Below are 24,928 nucleotides of genomic sequence, written 5' to 3'. Positions count from 1 at the left end.
TGTGTTTGTCGAGTCATTAAGTAATTACACAGCAGTTAGAACAATATCAAATTTTATTGTCTAACCAGCAATAGTGATCCCTTAAGGTTTGTCAAACAATACGCAACTGCTTTTGACAGTTCATATCAGTAGATGACACTCAAACCACTATTTAAATTCAGTTCGACAGTGATTATAAATAGTGCAGTTACATTATTGTGAGTGCATTTATTAAAGACAGCGGTTTGCAATTGATCCCATTCCAGATACAGCCTTCAAAATGGCTTATTTAACAAAGATTTTATGGGAAGTTGTGTTTCAGTAGATGTCTTATAAATTACAGGGGGAAAAAAAAAAATCAGTGTGCATTTCTTAATTGACACAATATGAGAGACTATAAAAAAAAATAGGGAATGTTGCTGGAACATGCCATTAACTTGGCTAAAGGCATTTAAAAACAAAACCCTCCGTTCTCTGTTTTACTCAGTCTCTGCTGTATAATCCAGATGGATGGACACGAGGCTCAAGATTAGATGTGTGTACAAGGGCACAGAGAGCGTTTAAGGAAAATCAAAGTAAACAGTAGCCCAAATTCAGAAATTTTTACACTGATAATTAAAAATATAGGAGGAAAAGAAAAGACAACTTTCCAGAAAAATATTTCTACAGTCTCTATAATTACACTAAATTACACAATGCAGCATGTTCACATATAAAAAAGGTTATAAAAAGCTGTGTACATCTGTATATTTGACATGACACAGCTATAAATTGTGATTAAAACAGTGATTGTTTTAGAATATTGCAGGTGTGCACGTACCATTCATATCCAGTGTAAAAGACCACTAAGTTTGACAGAACAGTTTCATTATGCAGCTAGAGGATTCTGACTCCAAAGGGGTTTTACACAAGGTTTCTACCACGTCTGGATTTAATCCTTCAGCACATGCTTCTACATTTCATGACTATCTTTTACAAGATAACACTGAAATGCTGACACGTTAAATTCCTCAAGCAGACCCACTCGACATTAAGACACTACATCCGAGTGTGAGGCTGCACCAAAAGGCAAACTGATGGTAAGAACACTTCAGCCGTCTGTGATGTTGCTGGTCGGAGTTTGTCCAGTTGGCTTCTGAGGATATCAAGAGTTGGAGAGGGAGGGAGTGAGTGTTTGTGAGCATGTATATGAATGTGTGGTACGGTGGCAGGCCGCAAAACTTAAAATCTTCCCTGCTTGGCATCTCCGATGGCCCCCCAGACATCAAAGACAAACTCGTCAGGAAAAGCGAAGTCTCCGAGGGTTTCGTCTAAGGCCATGGCAAACTCGTCTGGGTTCTTCTTGTCACGGCCAACCTCGACCATTGTAGCAGCTGCACAAAGAAGAGTGGAGAGGTGGCTGAAAAACTAAAGTTCAAACTCTGATACCATCCAATCACCTCCTCCAAAACTCCGGAAAAACTGAATAAAACACTATAATCAATGTAAACAAAAAAATCTTGGAAAATGTTCAATGATAGTCTTTTTAAAGTCAAAGTCAGCTTACTTGTCAGTTTTTGCCATATGGTACAAAATGACAAAACTCTAAGGCCCCATTGTTTAAAATTAACATAGAAAAAAAATGGAATACAATATAACTCTGAACATAGAATATAACTGTTGACAGCAGGGGATTGAGGAGCCAATAAAGGTGCAACAGTGAAGTTAATCAGATGACTTATTGGTAATAGATGAGTTATTGAGTTAAAGTGACATATGCAATTTGTGTAATATGTAATAAAGTGACTAAAGTAACCCCTAAAAGAGGTTTACAGACATTATATAGTTTTCGGTACACAAACACTCACCAAGTTCAGTGTCTCTGATGCCCATGTAGCTCTCCAGAAGGTCATCCACTTTTTTCACTGCTTTCTCTTCAAATTCTGTTGGCTACAAGACAACAAACAACAGAAACAGCTCAAAGTGAGAACCTCAAGTTCCTCAGATTGACGTGTTTTACAAACAGTCATTTCTTGCCCTATTGTTCTTTTTTAATTCCAAATCTGTTTAAATGAGAAGATTGATTGTGTTGTATCTAAATGTATCATACATGAGCATTACATTACAATTTAAAATGTATTCATAAACAACACTTGGACTAGCACAGATTACAATAAAGTCAACAGTTAATCAGCAGATCATTTGGTAATGAATATCTGCAGCCCGACATGCACAAATCTTAAGAGAAGTTGGTAAAATCATGAAACAGATTAAAAGAACAAAACAAGAATAATTTGTGATCTTAAGAGATGCTGGCAGGCAGATTTTGTTACTTTGGACTGTGGTGGGTGTGTTGCCATTTTTAATGTTAAGTTAACCACTTGCTGTGTCAATTTAACATTTACTGGACAGATAATATAAGTTGTGATAACTCCCAATATTTTCTCTTTAGTGTTAGTGTGTACCTAAATGAGAGGACTTCAAGGAAACCCAGGGAAATAAAGCCCTAAAGGTCATATTCTTTACAATATAAAACCTCAGTTGATCACACAGATGAGCGTACCTCGTCCTCTACTGTGGCCGGACCTTTGGAGCGGAGTCTCAGAGTCCCCCTCCCCGTGCCAATTTTGTTTTCACTGGCAGGTTTGGCACCCTTCGATCTGGGCTCAAGCATTTCTGAAATTCAGACAAAATACAATCTTAACAAAAAGACTGGACTTGATGGTGCTGTATAATATGCATCAGTGTTAATTCATAGGCACTATGCATAGGTCCAGTAAGTAATCACTAGGTCCAGTAAGTAATCATTAGGCCAGTACTGTATGGATAATCATTGAAGCAGTGTAAATCATTTTATGATGAAAAAAAAGGAAATTCTCTGATTCCAGCTTCTTAAAAGTTAAAATTTTTGTCTTGTTTCCTCCTCTGTCATTTTAAACTGAATGTGTTTGGGTTTGGATCAAAGAAGGCATTTGAGTAGATTATCTCGGGCTCTGGGAAACACTAGCAGTTTGGCAATTTTGGCAATTTCCAAACATGATGAAGACCAAACAATGATGAATGGATTAATCGAATAAATAATCAGCAGATTAATTGACAATGATAATAACGGTTAGTTCCAACTCCAGTAACTTAAGTGGATTCAGGACTCAAGCACTAAATCTATCACTTTAAAATAAAAAAGAAAAAGATCAGTTGATTAATCTATTCATTTCAATTTATTCCACAAAAAAAGGCCAATTTTGCCTGTATAGCTTCTTCATTGTCAAGCTTTGTTGGTTTTCTTTGTCATATGTCTGAGTTGACAGAATATTTGTGGTTTGTAGATTCATCAAAATAATGGACTGCTTTATTGATGAAGTGCATCATCATTAGTGGCAACTCTGATCACTGTTCTCATTTTCCTCTACATTATACAGGGTGCAGACTTTTTTTTTTACCCTGTCTCTACAGGTTTGAAATGAGATCAAACTGACAGACCATTTAGTCCCTTCAGCTCACTCCCACACTTGACATTACGCATGTTTTTTATTACATGAAGAGTAATCCTTTCACACTGAATCAAACAGTCTTATGAAACCCTGACAGTGAAATCTGTTGTCCTTTTTCTGTGTGAGTCACAACTGATACTTGTGTCTCTGAAACAATGTCACCTACACAAAGTGATACTAACTGATCAGCTGTGATCTGGACAAGGTTTTTACTCACCGAAAGCCTTCATGGGCTCGACCAGTTTGAGGGTGAATGACTTGTCTCTGGGCAGCTCTTTAAGCATGCGGGCCACCTCATAGTGCCGCGTTCCAATGATGTTTCGGCCATTAATGCACTCTATGTGATCGCCCACGCAGATCACCTTCACTTTGTCCACGACGCTGCCCTCTTTGATTCGCTGCCATTAAGACAGAGCAGAGCGTGAGAATACTCACAAATAAACAATTAATGTGTCACATGTCAATACATGGTAAAAATCTAAGTAAGGAAACAAACAAAGCAAAGACTGAATATTTCTAATAAAACCCTGGGTCAATAACTACACGCAAGTTTACTGGGTTTACTCTTTTATTCTGCCACATAACTATTTTCTTCTTGTTTATTAAACTCGGCAGAAAGCAAAAGCTATTCCTATTAAAGACATTTCCACTGAATGAAAAATAACATTAGTTTTGTATGAGCCTTCAGAGGGTTTACAAATAAGCAGCTTATGAGCATCTACAGTAAACGAATTCTTTCCTGGCCATGTTCGCTCCACGGGAACGAACATTCCTAGAAGCAAAGCGGGTCATTTCTGTGCAGTTCCTAAAATACTTCCTATCCATTTTTCCAAATGAGCCCCCTTTTTCTACATGAAAAGACAAAAAAACCTGCTCAGATGTGACAAAAAAACTGCTTTAAAATGAATATACTTTTACACTATCAAGAACCTGGCTAAGAAACTTTAAATTACACCAAAGTTACCCATACCTTATCTGAAACAATAAACACTGGCTTCTTCATTAAACACAGTATGAGAGACTACCTTTAAAGACAGACTACAAAAGAAAACACAGATGCATTGTCCAAAACATCCAGATATTCTGCAGAGACCAGATGCAGTGCTGCTTCGGCATCACATGATGGCATATGTGAGCAATCTGGTCTGATGTAGATAAATGACTGAGACCAAAGAAGCTCATTACTGCATCTACATTTAAAGACAAACTAAGTTGAGTCACAGTTGAACATGGCTCTCAGAAAAAGAAATCAGTGAATTCAAGTCCTTTGTGAAATGTGTGCTAAATTGGTAGCATTGGTGTTATGGTAATATAACGTGATGTGGTTCTATATAATATACCTTAATTTCCTGAGAGCGCTGCCCAAGTGATCAATAAAGTTCTATCTAATCTAACCTATAAAAATCCTGTCCTCTTCAACAGGACCCACTTTTCTGATATTCAACATTATCATTTCATTAATGTCACTTTTCCTGTGTAGTATAATCAGCAATATGGGACTATTACTAAAAGACTGAGTTCTCATTTTGAATGTCAAAGTCTGTATTTTCAGGCATTACTTTAAGCTTCAGTGGGTTGCAGTGTGTTTTAGGTTGATTTATTAATGGTTCCTTCGTCACTGTAACGTCATTCACACTGAGGATATGGTGACATTTCTGAAATAGTGTTTGAATCAACACCTCACTTCAATTATATACATAAAGCTGTTTTATCATCATCTTTATTCTACTTTATTCTCATAAGTAGCAAGTACTAGCATTTATACTAGCTAGTATGAGTACTAGTACTCATTGTCACATTGATGTGACAATGAAGCAAATTAAAGTCCAGTGTGCAAGTTTTAGGAGAATTCAGTTGTAGAAATTTAATGTAATATTCAGAATCGTGTTTTCATTTGCATATAATGACATTCACTGAGTCCAGAACAGACTTCTCCTTTTTTCTCTTGTTTATGATTGGTGGTGTCTGGCGTCATGGTGAATAACTGTCACCTACAATGTTCCTAGAGTTAGAAACCCCTAATCTAAAATGTCAGAACAGACAAAATGAACACTGGGTCATGTTTTTGTAGCCTGATATTCACGGTGACACATCATATGTCAGTCAGTGTTACACATCGAACCTTCAGCATTAAAAAAAAGTGTGTAAGTATCAACTAATGTACTATTGCCTTCTATTCTTCTCACCTTTATGAAAGCATAGCCGGCTCCGTTGTCTGTGATGGTGAGGCCCAGAGCGTCTTCAGATTTATACACCTCCACCTCCTTCTTGATCCCTTTAATGTGGGCGAAGATAAAATCCTCAAGGCCAATCTGACCCCCCAGCAGCTTTTCCATGTCAATCTTGTGGGTGTTGAGGGTGCAGAACAGGATCTGTCCAAAGACACACAGAAGACACATGTATGCAACACATTATAAAACATGTAGAGAAGAACACTTAAACTCTATTCTGAACTCATGTCACTCTGTTTCAGCTTTTTCCAGGCACTGAAAGAATAAAATAAAGCTTATTAGTCATGTGTCCGTTAAAAGATGCTCAACATCAAGAGAAAGTCTGCATCTTATGCACCCAGTCCAAAATCCCTGTTTTTAGTGTGAAAATCGGAGTCACAAATAAAAGTGTTTGAGTGTAGATAACAGAGCTCTGAGTCAGTGTGCTAAATACAGGAATCAAGGACTTTATTTCAGCAGCTATGTTACGCAGCCATGCTGTCTTTTACCCCATGGTGTCATTAGTGTGTGTGTATCTGGAGCCATGATTTGAAATGGTGCTGAAGCAAATAGGGAAATGACCTTTACTTCTCTGCCAGAAACGCTGAAATCTGGCTTCATATACTGTGGCTGCAACTTCTTGGCAGGGCAGAGAGAAAGAGAGGAATGTGATGACTGGATACACGATACACAAGACTCCTGATGCAACAGTGCTTTAAAGAGACGGGACAGTGAATCTGAAGAGGAGGAGCAGCCTACGGACTGTGAGTCATTTATTCAGCTGACCTTCACCTGGACTCACTGCACTTATAGAGTATTAATATGTTCTGTCGTTACTGCTCTTTTTTAATTATGGAACTCGGATGAGCCCAAAGAAATACCATGTCTGCAAATTCTGCATCCTGCTTCTAATATGGGATCAGCTTCCTAGTAGGGCTTTAACAAATACCGAGCCAGGATTTAGTGGCTGACGTCCGGGTGGTGTACTAGAAATGGACTGATTTGTACTGGTTCATTGGGAGGATGACCTTTGTGCACCAATCAGGCTCTGGCAGCAGAGCCTGCTTTGTTTAGACTGCTTTCTTACGTAGACCAACAGGCTCCATTCACACATGCACATTAGCAGACATGGCCTCACGCGTTGCCTTGGGAAACGAGACGATAAAAGACTGGGATTATAATGGAAAGGAGGCCACTAGAAGGTAAATAGAGAAAGTAAAAGGGATTAGAGAGGAAGAGGAGGCTGTGATGTCTTTTGCAGGGCGAGGGTGGGGTGCAGTGTAGAGGAACAGACCTTCATCGAGCCCCCACCACCACCACCACCAGACCAGGCCATTATCCAAGAGTAAGTGGGAGGAACAGGAGTGGACGCCTACACCCGGTTGCCAAGGCTGCCGACTGCACTGTACTGCTTCTGCGTACAGCTCTCAGCACTCCTCTGTTCCTGCTGTGTTGACAGCCACCGCGTGTTCACAGACGCTGTCGAGCGGAGCTTCTATGGGACACAGCGAGCAGCATCACCCTCAAAGTGCATGTCGCTCCTCTGACGGCGTGACTCACAAGAACAGATACTACACCTCCTGTTGCCACAGGCACCCTGCCCAAAACCTTGATAATCACATGGAGACAGACAACCATCTGTTCAGCATCACCCAGGGCAAGGTTAATGGTGGAAAGTAATCGAGTACCTTTACTGAAGTACTTATACTCTGCCTGAGTCATTTCTACATTTTGCTACTTTATGCTTCCACTCCACAACATTTCAAAGAGAAATTACCCTTAATAGTTTTATAACAAGCTTTTAAAATACATCACACTGTTAACCCAGTGTTTTCCAGCATTTTTGTCATCTGACATAATGCAGTGTGTAGTCAGGTCAGATGTCTGAGGTGATAACAGCTCCAGTAAAGACTAAAGACTGATGCTTCCCTATAAATAATATAATGGTGTCAGATACAGGGGTTGGACAAAATAATGGAAACACCTTCACCTCAAGTTGATAATGCCCCAATCCATACAGCTAGAATTGTTAAAGAATGGCATGAGGAACATTCTAATGAAGTTGAGCATCTCGTATGGCCGGCACAGTCCCCAGACCTCAACATTATTGAGCATTTATGGTCAGTTTTAGAGATTCAAGTAAGACGTCGATTTCCACCGCCATCGTCTCTAAAAGAGTTGGAGGGTATTCTAACTGAAGAATGGCTTAAAATTCCTTTGGAAACAATTCACAAGTTGTATGAATCAATACCTCGGAGAATCGAGGCTGCAATTGCCGCAAAAGGCGGACCTACACCATATTAAATTATATTTTGTTGATTTTTTAAGGTGTTTCCATTATTTTGTCCAACCCCTGTACATTCATATATCATGGATCAAATCTTTCACTTTAATACTGTAACCACATTTGCTGCAAAGACTTGAGTGCTATTACTTAGGCGTTTTTTTTTTATGTAACTTAATGATGAAAATGCTTCATCAGGAAGAATAAAGCTGTATTGGCACATTTACTTAAGGACCTGAATACTTTCTCCAACAGTTTTTTTTTCTCCAAATAAAGCAGGCTATTGAACTTAAAGCAACATAGCCAGCATTCATAACCAATATGGGTAATGAATGACTGTTGTGATTACATCACAAAACAAAACTATACCTTCTGATAATGAAATAATAGGGTACAATAATGTGTAATTTATCTCAGCAAGTGAGCATGTGATTGTCTATACACTGTGTGTTTGCCTCACAAGTATGCCCATGTATTTGTCTACTTTTATGCATTTATTTCTTGGTTAACCATGGTTTGATGTAACTACTTAATCAGCTGATAGTCAACAAATCAATTTCAATATGTGAGGATTAGCTGCTGCTCTGTTTTACATCATCACACTAAATATTTTGAGACTGTAAGAAACATCTACAGATAAAGCTGGTGAAATTAATCAATGCAATGCAATGAAGCAGCTCAGCACATTACTTTTAAGAGACACTTTGCAACAGAAAGAGTGCACGTCAACAAAACTACTTTGACAGTGATTCAGCATTAAGACACTAATCTGTGACGCAGGCATTGTGCAATAAAATACAAGTACAAGTGATGAGGCTCTTCTGTGCAAATCTCCACCTACACATTCTTTACAATAACACTGTTCAAACAGAAATCAGCTTTGTTGTCGTATTTAAAGAAAGGTAAAGCAAGATAAACATAGCCTTTAATTAGATCCTGCTGAAATATGGCCTGTATGGAGACAGTGCTGACTAAAAGCTCGGGAAACCTGTTTCTGAGGCAACTAAACCACAGTCCACTTACAGCCTCTTCAGCCAGTCTTTTAATGGCCCAAGGCTGGGTAACAAGCTGCACATTAGACGCACAGCAGGGATTTACTCGTATAACAGTCGAATCAGGTTTCTGTTTTCCATTACCTGCCGTCATCTACTGTTATTTCTGTGATGGGCGTTTAAGCTGTTAACAGTGAATGCTGACGTTAGCTCCGTTTAGTGTGGTGGGGCTGTTTCGGTGAAATATCACACTGATCAGCGTTAAAGCCTGTGTAATCATTTACCCAACAGCAGATGTGACATTCTGCAGAATGTATGAGTAGCGGTGGTGAAGCTACTAATTACTGAATCAGTTGAATAATTAATCTCATTTTCTTCTGCTTCAGAGGCAAAAAGGCCATGGTGAAAGATTCAAACGATTAATCAATTCAATGGATATTTGATCAACAGAAAAATACTTGGCTATGATTTGGAATTAATTATTGATCATTGCCCGTTTCCAATTTTTTTGAATGTGTGTTTTCTTTTTCTTTTTTTTTTCAAACATAGAAAACTATTTTTGTGATTTGGGGTAAAACCACAACTGAAGATGTCACTTTAAGCTACAACTGTGAAATGCATCAGATTAATTCAATTAATTGAGTTCTTTAGGTTTTTTTATTGATGGAAAAAAAGCCTCAATCAAATTCTTCCTTTCTTATTCAACAAAAAATGCTTGTTCTTATACGTCTTGGTCCAGATACCACACATACACTATATTGCCAAAAGTATTTGCTCACCTGCCTTGACTCGCATATGAATTTAAGTGACATCCCATTCCTAGTCTATGGGGTTCAATATGACGTCGGTCCACCCTTTGCAGCTATAACGGCTTCAACTCTTCTGGGAAGGCTGTCCACAAGGTTCAGGAATGTTTTCATTGGAATTTTTGACCATTCTTCCAGAAGGGCATTTGTGAGATCACACATTGATGTTGGACGAGAAGGCCTGGCTCTCAGTCTCCGCTCTAATTCATCCCAAAGATGTTCTATCGGCTTGAGGTCAGGACTCTGTGCAGGCCAGTCCAGTTCATCCACACCAGACTCTGTCATCCATGTCTTTATGGACCTTGCTTTGTGCACTGGTGCACAGTCATGTTGGAAGAAGAAGGGGCCAGCTCCAAACTGTTCCCACAAAGTTGGGAGCATGGAATTGTCCAAAATGTCTTGGTACGCTGAAGCATTCACAGTTCCTTTCACTGGAACTAAGGGCCAAGCACAGCTCCTGAAAAACAACCCCACACCATAATCCCCCCTCCACCAAACTTTACACTTGGCACAATGCGGTCCGACAGTCCAGTCGTTCTCCTGGCAACCGCCAAACCCAGACCCGTCCATCAGATTGCCAGATGGAGAAGCGCAATTTGTCACTCCAGAGAAGGTGCTTCCACTGCTCTAGAGTCCAGTGGCGGCGTGCTTTACACCACTGCATCCGGTGCTTTGCATTGCACTTGGTGATGTATGGCTTGGATGCAGCTGCTCGGCCATGGATACCCATTCCATGAAGCTCTCTGCGCACTGTTCTTGAGCTAATCTGAAGGCCACATGAAGTTTGGAGGTCTGTAGCGATTGACTCTGCAGAAAGTTGGCGACCTCTTCGCACTATGCGCCTCAGCATCCGCTGACCCCGCTCCGTCAGTTTACGTGGCCTACCACTTCGTGGCTGAGTTGCTGTCATTCCCAAACACTTCCACTTTCTTATAATACAGCTGACAGTTGACTGTGGAATATTTAGGAGCGAAGAAATTTCACGACTGGATTTGTTGCACAGGTGGCATCCTATCACAGTTCCACACTGGAATTCACTGAGCTCCTGAGAGCGACCCATTCTTTCACAAATGTTTGTAAAAGCAGTCTGCATGCCTAGGTGCTTGATTTTATACACCTGTGGCCATGAAAGTGATTGGAACACCTGATTCTGATTATTTGGATGGGTGAGCGAATACTTTTGGCAATACAGTGTACCTTCAGAGGTCTTGTGGAGTCTGGGCCTCAGGTCAGAGCTGTCTTAAAAAAAGGAAACTAACACAATATTAGACAGGTGTGATTATGTTATGCTTCCATACTATAGATGCTTGATTAGTTGAGATCTGGTTGTTATACTTTTGGTAGGTACTAACCACTTTATTTTGGGGATGTCCGACACAATCTGGAGATACTCTGATCCAGTGATTTGTCCATCACAATTTGTCCCTTGTCAAAGTTGCTCAGATCCCTACTCTGCCCCATTTTACTGTTCCTAACACATCAACTTCAAGAGCTAAATGTTCACTTACTACCTTATACACACCTGATCAAAATTTTAAGACCAGTTGAAAAATTGCATGAATGTACATTTTGCACTGTTGGATCATAAGAAGGTTCAAAGTAGAGTTTCAAAATGCAAAAGAAAAAAAGGGAGTGAGACAAAAAAAATTTGAGCAAGCAATTTATTGACAACAATTAAACTGAAATAGGGTGTTCATCAGCCGATCACAAGTTTAAGACCACAGCCTTTAAAAGTCCAAATCTGTGCAAAAATGTGGATTCAATGTAATTTTCTGTCAGGTATTCGCACTGTCATGACCACCTGATGGCAAAGGCAAAAAAACATTCTGTCTTTGAACGTGGTTGGATCGTTGAGCTGCATAAGGCCTCTTGCAACATGCCATCGCTACTGAGGTTGGACGCAGTAAGACAGACATTTTGAATTTCTTAAAATATCCTGAGGGCTATAGAACAAAAAAATCAAGTCAAATGTTTTTTGGATGCAGCAAAAAAAAATTCACTTGCGCTGAGCCGGAGGATCCGATTGGCTGTTCGTCAAGACACAGGACAATCTTCAACCCAAACTGAGGTCGTTACTGGTACCAACTGCAGCCCAAAAACCGTCAGATGGCATCTGCGAAGGGCTTTAAGAACAAAAAAATTTCTTCAAAAGGCCTCGTCTCCTTCAACACCACAAAACTGCCCGTTTGGACTTCGCATGAGAGCACCAAACATGGGACACTGAAAGGTGGAAGAAAGTTTTATTCTCTGATGAGAAAAAATTTAACTTTGATGGTCCTGATGACTTCCAACATTACTGGCATGACAAGGAGCTCCCACTTGAGATGTTTTCTAGGGGGCACAGTGGAGGGGGTGCCATCATGATCTGGGGTGCTTTTTCCTTCAGTGGAGCAATGGAGCTTCAGGTTGTGCAGGGGCATCAAATGGTGGCTGACTGTGTGGAGATGTTGCAGGGGGCATCCCTCATGACTGAGGGCCTTCATCTGTGTGGTAATGACTGGGTTTAAAAACAGGACAACGCTGCAGTTCACAATGCCCACCTGACAAAGGATTTCTTCTAGAGGAATAACGTCACTCTTTTGGACCATCCTGTGTGTTCCCCTGATCTAAGTCCAATTGAGAACATTTGGGGATGGATGGCAAGGAAAGTTTACAAAAATGGACATCATTTCCAGACAATGGATGCCCTCCACGAAGCCATCCTCACCACTTGGAGCAACGTTCTCACTAGCCTCCTGGAAACACTTGCATCAAGGATGCCAAAACGGATTTCAGAAGTGATCAACAAGAACGGTGCAGCTACTCATTACTGAGTCCTTTTTTGAAACTTGTATTTATGTTGTATGAGGCTTTCGGGGGCCACTGACAGGTCCCATTGGAATGAGATAATCAAAGTGAATACCCCTTCGCCTGTCAGTGGTCTTAGAAAAAAAGAGGAAAAGTGGTAGAGTGGACGCAGTGAATCAATCAATAATTTTCATTTTTGACAAATAAAGGGCATTTATTTTTGTTACCATTTAGAGCTTTTTAGTGAGTTTAACCTCTCTTATGACGCACACCCATCCCTCAAAGATGATGACAAACATCAGTTTTCTTTTTTTATCTATGGTTGTTTTGTCTCAACATCAGTCCTCAGAGAGATCAATGGAAACCTAAGACACACTTATAAACTTGCTTTGTATTTCAGTGTTCTCTCTATGCTCTCCTCTGTGTCACCGCGAGTAAACAACCACTTAAATTACTTTAAAACAGATCCACTCCCACACCTGCGGTCTGTTGCTTCATACACTCCTCATTAGTGTTGCATTTGTGTGTGGTGAACACACATGTGTACACAAGGAGACTTAAAGCTTATTTGCTTGTTGCATGTGTAATGAAGCACACATACACCAGTAACCATAGGTTCAATGGCATCATGATGTAAGATCAGGTCAGGATCTGTTATTATGTAATAACACCATAACACAACTGCTCCTCCTCGAACAGTTGAATCAAAACCAACTGGACTTTGATCTTAGTTTGAAGACGTTCCACCTTTCATCCGAGGGGCTTCATCAGTTCTCAAGACTGTTGGTGCAGGAGCCGGGTATTTATCCTTTCCCTATGTAAATGCCTTGAGAAGTCACATGGGTCCTGTTGTGTGTCTTGAGGGCCAACGACACCTTTGGGCCTTTGTATGGTTATTGAGTCATTATGTGGGTCATTATGACTATGGTGAAATTTACGTGGCAGGGGTGTTAGGATGGTATTGTATGTGGAAGACAGGTGGTGGTGTAGACCCCATCCCTGTTGAGGGATGGTTTTTTCCAACCTGACATAGATGATTTCTTTCACTCCTCTCTCAAACCATCCGTCTTCCCTGTCTAAGATGTGAACGTTGTCATCTTTGAAAGTGTGTCTTTGATTCTTGAGGTAAAAGTAAAGAGCAGAATCCTGTCCTGATGCATTAGTTCTCCAATGTTGGGCCATGCATTTGTGAAGGAGCTGTTTAGTTTCTCCTATATACAGATCACTACACTCCTCAATGCACTGAACTGCATAAACTACATTGCTCAATTTACATTTCTGTGTTTTGTCCTTTGGGTGGACCAGTGTCGGGAGCAGGTCTTCTCAGACCCTGGATGTTTGGAGCATGAGACGGTTCACACCTGGCCTGGATGTTTCACATGAGATGGTTTGCACCCAGCCTGGACATTTCAAACCTTGGGATAAAGACATTTCGGACCAGATGTAGTACACTGATATAGATATAAATACAAGAAATATGTAGATGGCCCCGGCCAAGCCAGTAACGGAGTGAGAAAGCACTGTGCAGCAATACTAATCACTCCATATGTTTTCAAAAATTAATTTAGTGAGCACAAATCTGGTCTGGTATGAGATTTGTCCTGTTCTGTAAGTATTTGTCTTGGAGAAGACGTTTCTTGACTGATTCCACTGCTTGAGATGTCAGGATGCAAGTGAACAGTGAGACCACCACAGCAAACGACACTAAGGTTTCGTCCGAAGTAAGTCTCAGATTTTTAGCTTTGTTTACAGAGTCCGTGGAATATTCAATGTTCACACCAAAGGCATTTCCTCAGCTATCTCTCATCTTAAGGTGGTTGCCTTATGCAACATAAAACCCAAAGACATCTATATTATAAAAGCCAAGTAGCCTCTGTGTGTTTGCGCGCGTGTATGTGTGTCTGCTTCATGACTGAAAAACTGGAGAAAGCTAGCCTTTGCCTTTTGGAGTACTTATGTATTTTGGATCAAGGATCAGACAGGCGAAAATAGCTTAGTGATACAACCAATACTTTTGGAGTTATTAGTTGTTTTTAAAATTACAGTGGGTTTACAGGTGGCCCACAGACAACACCATTCACAGGCACAAATTGGGGGGGCTGGAACCACCGGAACATGATGGGAGAGCCGGGTACGGCTGTGATCACACACTAACAAGGTCAGTCTGGTTCTTACTGTGGCCCAGTTCCACTCCACCAATCCCCCAGTCAGGTCTGTTCACACCCCCCTCTGGACCACCCCCCCTTGCCAAAATACGGTGACAGACCATTCTGCGCAGACTCAGATCAGACAGACTGGAGTTCAGCGGATCCAGATACAGGACACCAGTGAGTCACAATGATAAACACTCATGTTCAGTCCTGTGTAAAAGTCTTATGCTGCCTTCACGTGCTACCAGGACTAGTAAAATTTAATAAACCGTGATGTTCAGTCCTGTGTAAAAGTCTTATGCTGCCTTGACAGACCATTCTGCACAGACTTAGACCACATGGACCAGAGGTCAGCAGATCCAAACGCAGGACGGCAGTGAGTCACAATAAACAATCATGTTCAGTCCTGTCTATGGTCCATGTCAATGTCAATACAAACACAATATGAAGGCCATTATATTTCTTCCTAATCTGCGTGTTACACCAGTAAACTTAGTCAAGTCATCAAGTACTGTGAATGTGATGAAGTTATACAGTGATGATGTACAGCCCTTACAAAGAAATATATAAGGTAACTATGAATGCACTCTTTTCTATTACTTTGGATTTCAATACAAAACAAAATGAGGGCCATTATATTTTTTCCTAATCTGTGTGTTACACCAGTATGTTTAGCTCAGCTCCCCATTTTATCAACTCTGTTGGTCCTAGAACCTGTGGATTCCATGAGCTAGTTTACATATGTAACACAAAACACATAACCTAACACTGATAGTTTGGAACTTTGGTTTAGTTAGCAAAAGAAATTGTTAAAATCGTTTGTAACAGATATTTTTTCAGGCCACTAATCATTAATAATCAGTAGTCATCATGAGTCTAAAACTCAAGGAGTCAATTTAAAGAAAATTATTAATTATCAGTTGCAAAGTTGCCCTATGGTTCCAGCTCCACATCTGTGACAAATTGCTGGTTAAAGTCAAACTCCCTGTTTTCTAAGTATTACTATTACTGTCATTATTGTAAAATTATTGTAAATGTGGGTTTTTGGACATAAAACATGATTTTAAACTTAACAAATAACAGACTAATTGGGAAAGTAATAATAACTCTGCAAGACAATGGTGATGCTCAATAGATCAGGTAAAATGTAATAGAAAATAGTGTACTTCAGAATAAGTTAGAATAAGGTATGAATGTCACAGAAAGTGCACACAATAGCGGTGATTTCTGCATTTACTTTGGCTTGTTATTCATTGACACTGAACTTATTTGTCTTCATTACATCTGTAAACACATATCCATTCCTGCAACTTAAGCTCACAACAAAAACATACAAAAGTGAGTGGAGCAACAGAGGACTAGAAATGAGTCAAAAGCTTTGATCATGTCATTGGAAACAGTATCAGCCAATGACTGCAATCAGGCAATTGTAATTGATTTTCTACAAAAATAGCATTCAGGAAAGGTTGATTATATCAGATGCAACAATTCACTGAAAAATTCACTGAACATTTTAAATACAACGAGTCTTGCAGAAAGATAGAAAGGAATCTGGAGATTTTAGCCTATACAGTGTTGAACAGAATTAAGAGATTCAAAAAATGTGCAGGACCTTCTGTGCAACAGTGCAAAACTTAACAGCAAAACATACATTGATCAGCCATAACACTATAATCACTGACAGGCAAAGTAGTAATGACTTTGATTATCAGTGGGTGGGATAAATCCGACAGCAAGTGGACATTTAGACATTGAAGTTGATGTGTTGGAAACAACAAAATGGGCAAGAGTAGGGATCTGAGCAACTTTGACAAGGGACAAATTGTGATGGACAAATCATTGCATCAGAGCATTGCCAGATGTTGTTCATCCCCAATGTAAAGTGGTTTGTACCTACCAAAAGTATCTAAAGAACAATAATCCGATCTCAACCAATCAAGCATCTTTGGAAGTGTAACATTATCACCACCCGTCTAATATTGTGTAGGTTCCCCGTTTTCTAAAATAGCTCTGGCCTCTGGCCTTGACTCCACCAGACCTCTGAAGGTGTGCTGTGGTATCTGGGCCAAGACGTTAGCAGCAGATCCCTGAAGTCCTGGATGTAGAGAGGTGGGGCCTCCATGGATCAGATTTATTTGTCCAACACTTCCCACAGACGATCAATGGTCCTGAGATTGGGATGTCCTTCCTTAGTCCATTTTTGGTTGGTACTAACCACTGCAGACCAGGAACACCCAACAAGACCTGCAGTTGTGAAGATGCTCTGATCCAGTCATCACTGTTACAACATGGACCTGGTCATTCAGTTCCTTACGTCACATCAGCTTCAAGGAGTATATCCATCCCTGTGAAAGGTGCCATTGTCGTGAAATAATCAATATTATTACCGCTTCTCCTGTCAGTGGCCAGAATGTTATGGCTGATCGATGTACACAACTCAATCTGCAATATGTTAAAACTTGTACAAATGTACAATTTCTGTCAGTTTTCATTTCTTTACAAAATGATTTCTTACAGTCATGCAGCAATGGATGTGATAACCAACCACCTCAACAACCACTTATTTCTATAAAATACGTGATGTACCACAGAGCTGAACATGTTTGTTTGTCTTGATGCTTGCTTGGTTTTAGCATTGAGGTGGATGCAGGAGCCCAGCTGAGTCAGACTCTATCCAATGAGATTGTCATAACTAATCCTCTGATTAAGAAATGCCTGGCTACAAACATGGGAAGTCCAACCTGCAAAACAAAAACAGGAACGACCGCAGAATGGATATTCAAAGCGTAGGCAAATGGCTGTATGCTTTCTGGTGATCAGGGAGCACGCTCGCTGTAACAGGTGGACAAGAGGCAAAGTCGCAGAGCCACACCTTAAACTCTACAGCAGTAAGCCAATAACCAGACTTTGACCTGAGCTGACTGAGCACGCAAAAGACCTGATGCTTCAACAATACAACTTTATATTTATGTTTTGCAGACACTTTACATAATACAAGTCAATCTACTGCAATATATGATTTATAATCATTTGAACTTTTTTTTAATTTTTGTACACATTTAAACTATCTTTCAATGTCTGTTTTGTCCTTAGACAAGATCCTAAATAGAGTGAACCCACTAAGCTTTACTGTAACATAAGAATGTCTTTCCAATTAAAATGGCAACAATAGACGCTACAGTGAATCCAGACATATTTTCATTCATTGTGATGCCAGCTTGGAAAGAAATGTGTCACCTATTAGAGGCAATGAGCACAAGGAAGACAACACCATAATTCATTACATAATTCATATCAGGCTGAACCATGCACTTGGGTAACCTCAGCCTCAGAGACACAGGGTTACAAACAACCACATATGGTTTCTGTGTGACACCCTGTGCATCCACTTAGTCCTCCAATTGTTTCAGATTAAACCTGCAACATGAAAAAATTATACCTCAGTTTTATTATTTTATAAATTTGTTTTTACAATGGAAGCATACTAAGAATGGAAGTTTGAAACAATTCAACTTAGATGTGTGAATGTTTAATTTGAGAAGAACTGCTATGGAAACTACAGCCAATAATGGGTTCTAGATGCCAGTGTAATAACAGTAGATTTGAGCAGAGAAAAAGCAAATTGCAGATAAACGGTACAATATCCTCCATGCAGTTTTCCATAAAAAATATTGACAGTAAAAATGCATTATGCATGTCTGACACTGATGTGGTCTAATTTTATTTTATTGTTGAACTGAACACCCATGTCAACATAACACATAAAAAATAAACAAATCTGAAACACTGAACATAAAACTCAAAGTGCTTCATCAGTAAATGTGCAACCTAACATTAAACTAACTATACTAAACTAGCTAAAAAACTCTAGGTGGGAGTATTTTTTTTTAATCTTTCGAGTTCTTACTTTCTTGCAAAATTGTTATTTCCTGTTGAGAACACTGATGTTGGCCATTGGTAACTATCATCATCGACTTCTACTGATATCTATCCTATAAGTGCCGAATAATCCATCTATCTCTAACTGAAACACTTAAATATACTATATTGTGGCCAGCCTAAGAAACACCTGTGCATTAATCATACTGACTAATCAGCACCTTGAAATGCCACACCTGTGAGGTGGATGGATTATCTCAGCAAAGAAGTGCTCACTAACACAGATTTAGACAGATTTATGAACAATATTTGAGAGAAATAGGCCTTTTGTGTACATAGAAAAAGTCTTAGATCTTTGAGTTCAGCTCATGAAAAATGGGAGCAAAAACAAAAGTGTTGTGTTTATATTTTTGTTCAGTGTAAATGTATTTCTTCTGTCTCTGCAGTTTAGTCAAAATGCCAGTATCTATAGAGTGTGTAAATCCAGTGTATAAATCCAACTACACTGATGTAAAATCTGAGCAAAAATTTCTGATCACTTTGTTATAGGATACAACGATGTTTTTGTGTTGATAACCTTGGTGATAAAGGACCAGGAAAACCTCACGTATGTGTTAGTAACCCATCCCCTAGTTTTAACAATAAGGACATTGTCTATATTTAACAAAATAAAATATTTTTAAGAATGCATAATTCAGTGATTGACTTCATTTCTCCACAGGGTTTGAATGTAGGTCCATCAACAGCAATTTTGCAACCACAATGTAGCTCTGGTAAAATCTGTGAAAATAGTATCTGATATGATGTTTGTTTTGATGAAACATTCAAGTATCTTGAATGTTTAAGGACAGATTATACAGGAAATAAAATCCAAAAACGTTTCCTTCCTTCCTCCCTCCCAATTTGCTACTTTTTCATAAATATTTAGCCTCTACTTGTCAGAAGAAATGCAAGGAAACGGTATGGTTATGACATGTGGGTTTTTTTTTATATTTTGATGAAGAATCTGGGCTCGGCTCTTGGACTAAAAAAAACAATCCATCGTATCATATGCTCTTCAGGGTTTGCCAGAAATAAAAGTATCATCTTGGTAACTGCTTCTGTGATGTAAAAATACATACAGTATAACATTTTGGCACAAAATAAAGCTGTATTTTGTACTAAAATGATATGAGGACTAAAGCAGATGTCACATTTAAATAATGGTTGTTGGGAATGTCCTGCTTTCAGAATATCTTGAGTGGAGTCTGGAGATGACAGTTTAAAAATGAGTGTCATCTGTGGTGCTGGATCCTTAAATGGATGAACAAACACTCATGTGGAGCTGAAGTAATTCTGAGATACATCTAGCTTTGCTTTATTTTAAACATTATTCTATTGTCTGTCCTGAAATCATTTCTCTATCCATATAAAAAAAATCCTCAGCCTGTCACACAGGCATCCAAAAGAAATTACACATTAACTCAAAATAACTGTAATTTGATGGCATATACCAGACCTTTATTGGAGGGCACTGATATTTTGGCTTGTGTGGCATGGTCATATGGCCACTCACTGAGGTTTGGTGATGTTTATGGAGGGAGGAGGCCCTGATCAGAGTCCTTGGGGATGCCTGTAGCTGTGGCTGGGACAAGTTATCTGGTTAGATTAGAGGCTGTGCCCACTGAGCCGGACATGGGGGACTTCCTGTGACACAAATTGTGGAGTCCAATAACAATCACATCACTCTCACCCTGTCTGCATTAAATCTCTGTGGAAATATGTGTCACATTTCTTAGTAGGTCACTGTCCTCAGTGTTGCACACACTTTTTGCAGTTGTGCCAAAAGACATCGACATGACACACTCAAAGTTATCACAACACAGTTTGATATGTTGACATTTGGATTCTTAATTTCCCTGCTCCTACCTGCCCGTCAGGCCGAGAGGCACTACGTCACAGGTAAATGATTTTCTCTCTCCCAGTGTGAAAACTATGTCTGCTGTGGAACGATGTTAACATTTCCTGTTTTTTTAATTAAAAATGAGTGCACCGCAGACAGAGCGGACAATAGAACTACTGAAGCAATCATAGACAATGTAGATGTAAGTGTTAAAGTGTGTTCTTGCATCTTCTTTGCTATTGTTATTATATTACTGTATTTTAACAGATGAGAATTTTTTTAATTACTTGATTGCACAAGTTCAGTGTCTATTGAAAAGCACATACAGAATTAGGTAATCATGAGTACATCATGTTTTTCTTCACAGGCAGGCAACATTTTAAGATCAGCTGCAGAGAAATACTTCAGGAGCTGACAGTTTCAGTATCTTGCTGTATGACAGTTCAGTGTGGCAGGTGGCCTGTTGAAATGCAGGTGTGGTCCTCCTGTGCAACCTGCTGAAAATCATCCAAAATCCCAAATACCTAACAAACCCCTTAAACTCCTATGCCATACAAAGCTCCAATCAAAACCAAGAAAGGCACCTTGAGGCAAATTCTGTACTTAAACAAGTTCAGACAGACACAGAGAAGTTGTAATGAGTGTGAGTGATAGACATGACAGAACAAATGCCTGTAGAAAAATGGCCCTGCTGCTCAGTTTGAGCTTCATTATCATTAAGTTTCTCTATCAGTTCTGACCACTGAACCATTCAGGCTTTTGCTGACTTCTAAGAGCTGGATACTTATCACATGCAAATATATCAAAGTAGTATATGAGAAGTACTATATTGTGTGTTCTACTGTGCACTACTGACACTCAGACAAATTCTTTTCCACTTACTGGACTTGTTAAGTGAAGCGACTATCCCTGAGGTTCAAGAGGGGAAGTTCACTTAACTGTGGCTCTGTGAACCAAGCAGATAACAAGCTGCTCTGCCGGCCGATCTAGTCATATTCAGGCTGACAAAAGCCAAACATGCCACTCACACTATCCTTTGAAAAGAGGAGCTTACACGGTAAAGGCTTAGAGGACGACATCGAAGCAGCTTTTGTTTTCAGAACTTCCACATAGATGTACATCTTATACTGATCTTTCTTATACTGAGCTTTCTACTGCAATTTGATACCAGAGGAAGACTAAACATAAAGTCAACATTAATTCATAAAGTGATAGCATATGACACTGAGACAGATCTGTACCATAATTGTATTAAATGAAGGTGTGCAGGCTGGTAGAGAGCAGAGCAGGGTGTGCCTTTGTAAACACCCACTCACTTTGACACGAGACAATCAAAGTTGACTTTTAATGGCCTCCACAGGGCTAATCTCTTAGAAAAGCCACTTACAAAACTGTTTACCAAACCCTTTCTTACAGCAGTATAAGATGTATTCAAATCCTTTCGTAAAAGCAGCACACACTGAAAAAAAACATTACTAGTAAAACACAGCAGTTACAGATGAGGTTGAGGTTTACAAACACCTTAAGAGTCAAGTCACCTCCAACATCTTTACCAGTTCCTTGACTATTCCCAGGATGCTTCTGAACCCACATTTCCATCCTGAATGATTCAGTAGCTGTGTGGTCTTGTAGTGTTAATGGTTATGCATTACAGGTGAAAAGAGTACTTTCAAAGGTTTGGAAAGTTCTATCACGGGGAAAAATGTTCTGTGGGACTGTATCATTTTCCTATGTTGGCAAGCAAAAGGACACCAAGTCTGAAAGAAGGCTGAAATGTACAAACACAGGTAGTTCTAATAGTGACAATGAGTCAATCTGAAGTTTCTGAAAGCCCCCAGGCTGTTAGTACAAAGAGTGAAGTTCGTGTCTTTGAGGTGATAGAATGAATTAAGGTGTGAAATTTAAAATCCTCTCTACTAACTTCACATCACTAAAATAAAACATTGGGGCAGAGAGATTTAATATATATTGAAATAAAATACTAATAGTGGGAAAAATGGAGTTCGAATGCATTTAACTGAGATCCACAGAAACATCCGACCTCAAGTATCTCAGTATCAGCATCAATATGTGCAATAAGTACCACTAGTACCTTTTACTGCACAATAAATATCTTAGTGTATATACAAATACATTTAGCAAATTGATGCATTCAGCTGTAGTTTAACTAGTAGCTTTTTTTTTACACTTGAAGTTTACATTTAATAGACATTCTGTCACTTTTATTCTTGTATTTTTTTATTATGTTTTTACAGAAAAGTGAAATGATAAAGAATTTACCTATTGGTCTGTCTGTCTAGTTAACAAATTTGTTCTGGATGGAGCTTAATCAATCAACTGGATAATTTTGAAAAAAAAAAGTGTACTATAAGATAGTGGTATGATTGTGAGATTAATCTTGAAATAAATATTAAAACAGGAATAGATGCCTCTCATTAGTTTAAAATGTATTCAGCAACTAAAAGAGCAGGCCGCTTAGTTGTTTTCCACTATTAGTTTGCCTGAGGCAGCAAAGAAGTTACTGGAAATAATAACAATCATAGAGGTGACTGTGTTTTTAATGAGTCATGCTTCATTTTTACCCCCCAAGAAGCCTAAAAGTGTATTAGTGAATGGTTGTGGTTTACAGTAAGTCAGGATTTTTCTCCTTTTTCTGTCTAACTGCGATTAGTGCGTCCTGTGTCGGAAAAGTCCAAACTATCATATTTGTTGGGACATCTCAGTTTTTTTCATACACATACAATCAGTTGTCATACTTGAGTGTTTTAGTCGCAGTGCTTTATCGGACTGCTCTTACCTCAGGTGGGCTTATATTGAAAGCCTCTGCTATTTTCGCATACAGTTCCTTGACGTTGGTGAATCCTTCGATCCTGCCCGTGGGACTTCCGTGGGCTAGCTGCGTGTGAAACACCAGCTTGGGCCGCAGGTTGGCAGGTGGAGGCGGGAGCCCGGCGCCGTTCACCGCGGACTTACCCAGGCTCCCTGCACCTGCGTGTCCGCTGCTGACCTCCTCATTGTCCACCAAATGCTCCTTCGTTGACTTGTTTTTCTTCCTCCATGGTCCCAGGGGCATTTTTTTTACTTCGTGTTTGTTTCGACGTGGGGGGAGAAGAAAGTCACTGCTATAACATTGAAGTAGCTAACCTGTTGAGTTCCTAGTCAGTTCCTTATTTACTTCCTTAATGTCTTCCTCCGCGAACACCTTTCCTTCCTTTACCTGTCTTTCACCGCAGCTGAGGTTTTGACGCGGTTCTTCGACAGTGACTCGAACCTGGTTTGCAAATAAATGCTGTAAATATTCAACAGGTAGGTGGTGGTGGGGTAGGCCTGTGGGATAAACTCTGACACAACCTGCTGGCTGGTTCTCTCCTCGGCTAACAATAGCTGCTCTGTTTTTCCCTCAGCGTGCCGTGGGACGCAGGCGCAGTGGGACCGAGCCGGACGCCGCGAGGGCAGGAGGTCCGGGCTCAGTGCACCTGTACGCCACCACGGAGCGTCAAAGCAGCACCTCAAATCTATTAATACAGGTTTTACACTCAACATTCAGTCCGCTTCAGAGGGTGCATCTTAAGTTCCATCTAATTAGTCTAAAGTGAGTTTAGCATCAGCCTCCATGTGTTCCACTACATTCCATATCATTACAGTGTCAGTGGTAGCATCAGGACTAGCGTTATCCCAACTACCAAAATAGCTCTCTCTCTCTCTATTTATATAATATTTACAGGGTTGCAAACTTTTTAATATAAAGGTTGTTTTTATATATTATATATATATATATATATATATATATATATATATATATATATATATATATATATATATATATATATATATATATATATATATATATTGCGATATCGTCTTTTGTCTTAGACATTAAATTTAATCCAATACTTCCAGAATGCAATACAGGCAAACATTAGTTAAATCCTAAAATTGTATGTTGTAGAAACACTACTGACATTCCTAAATGGGTCACAGACCTGATTGGGTTTAAAGGAGAGTATTTCCACCTCAAGTGTGACCCCTGAGCAAAGCAATGTATATTTAAGCCAGTTATGAAATTTTTAATTTTACTGTACAGGTTTCCACTAAGCTGGAGCAGGTGAGCTTGCTATTCACCTTCTTCGGAAATAAATGTTGACAGTAATATGTTTTTAACTGACAGCAAAACTATTGACATTTATTAAAGGTTCAAGTTATCTGTGCAGTTATGAAAATGTGTTTGTATGTTACTTATGTAACGCCTGCTGTGGTTTTAACACAGCCTAGCAGTGTTTTTTAATGGTACACTTCCTATTAACTTGAAATATAATGAGCTGAAAATCTTGGCAGCCAAGTGGCCCTCCCTGTTTGACATGGACCCACCCCACTGTGGGCCCCTCAGTCATGATGAGTGATGTGGCGTCCCCTGGTGGATAAACATAAACAGCTATGTGTTGGCAGCTGCTGGACGGCAGCTGAATCCAGAGAACTATATTTAAACTGT

General features: G+C 39.5%; 1 protein-coding gene across 1 annotated transcript; it reads right to left on the bottom strand.

Annotated features, from left to right (window-relative positions):
• Positions 1-40: 40 nt before the first annotated feature.
• Positions 41-23,833, bottom strand: gipc2 (GIPC PDZ domain containing family, member 2). Its single transcript, XM_030159672.1, has 6 exons — positions 23,237-23,833; positions 5,636-5,821; positions 3,667-3,847; positions 2,522-2,634; positions 1,827-1,908; positions 41-1,352 (listed from the first exon to the last, which is right to left on the bottom strand). Exons 1-6 carry the CDS (start codon positions 23,510-23,512, stop codon positions 1,201-1,203), a joined length of 990 nt encoding a protein of 329 aa, XP_030015532.1. The 5' UTR covers positions 23,513-23,833; the 3' UTR covers positions 41-1,200.
• Positions 23,834-24,928: the final 1,095 nt, after the last annotated feature.

This window comes from Sphaeramia orbicularis, chromosome 17, assembly GCF_902148855.1.
Source record: "Sphaeramia orbicularis chromosome 17, fSphaOr1.1, whole genome shotgun sequence".
Classification (NCBI taxonomy): domain Eukaryota; kingdom Metazoa; phylum Chordata; class Actinopteri; order Kurtiformes; family Apogonidae; genus Sphaeramia; species Sphaeramia orbicularis.
Note: the sequence above shows the minus strand (reverse complement) of the source record. Positions and strands in the feature narration are given on the sequence as shown.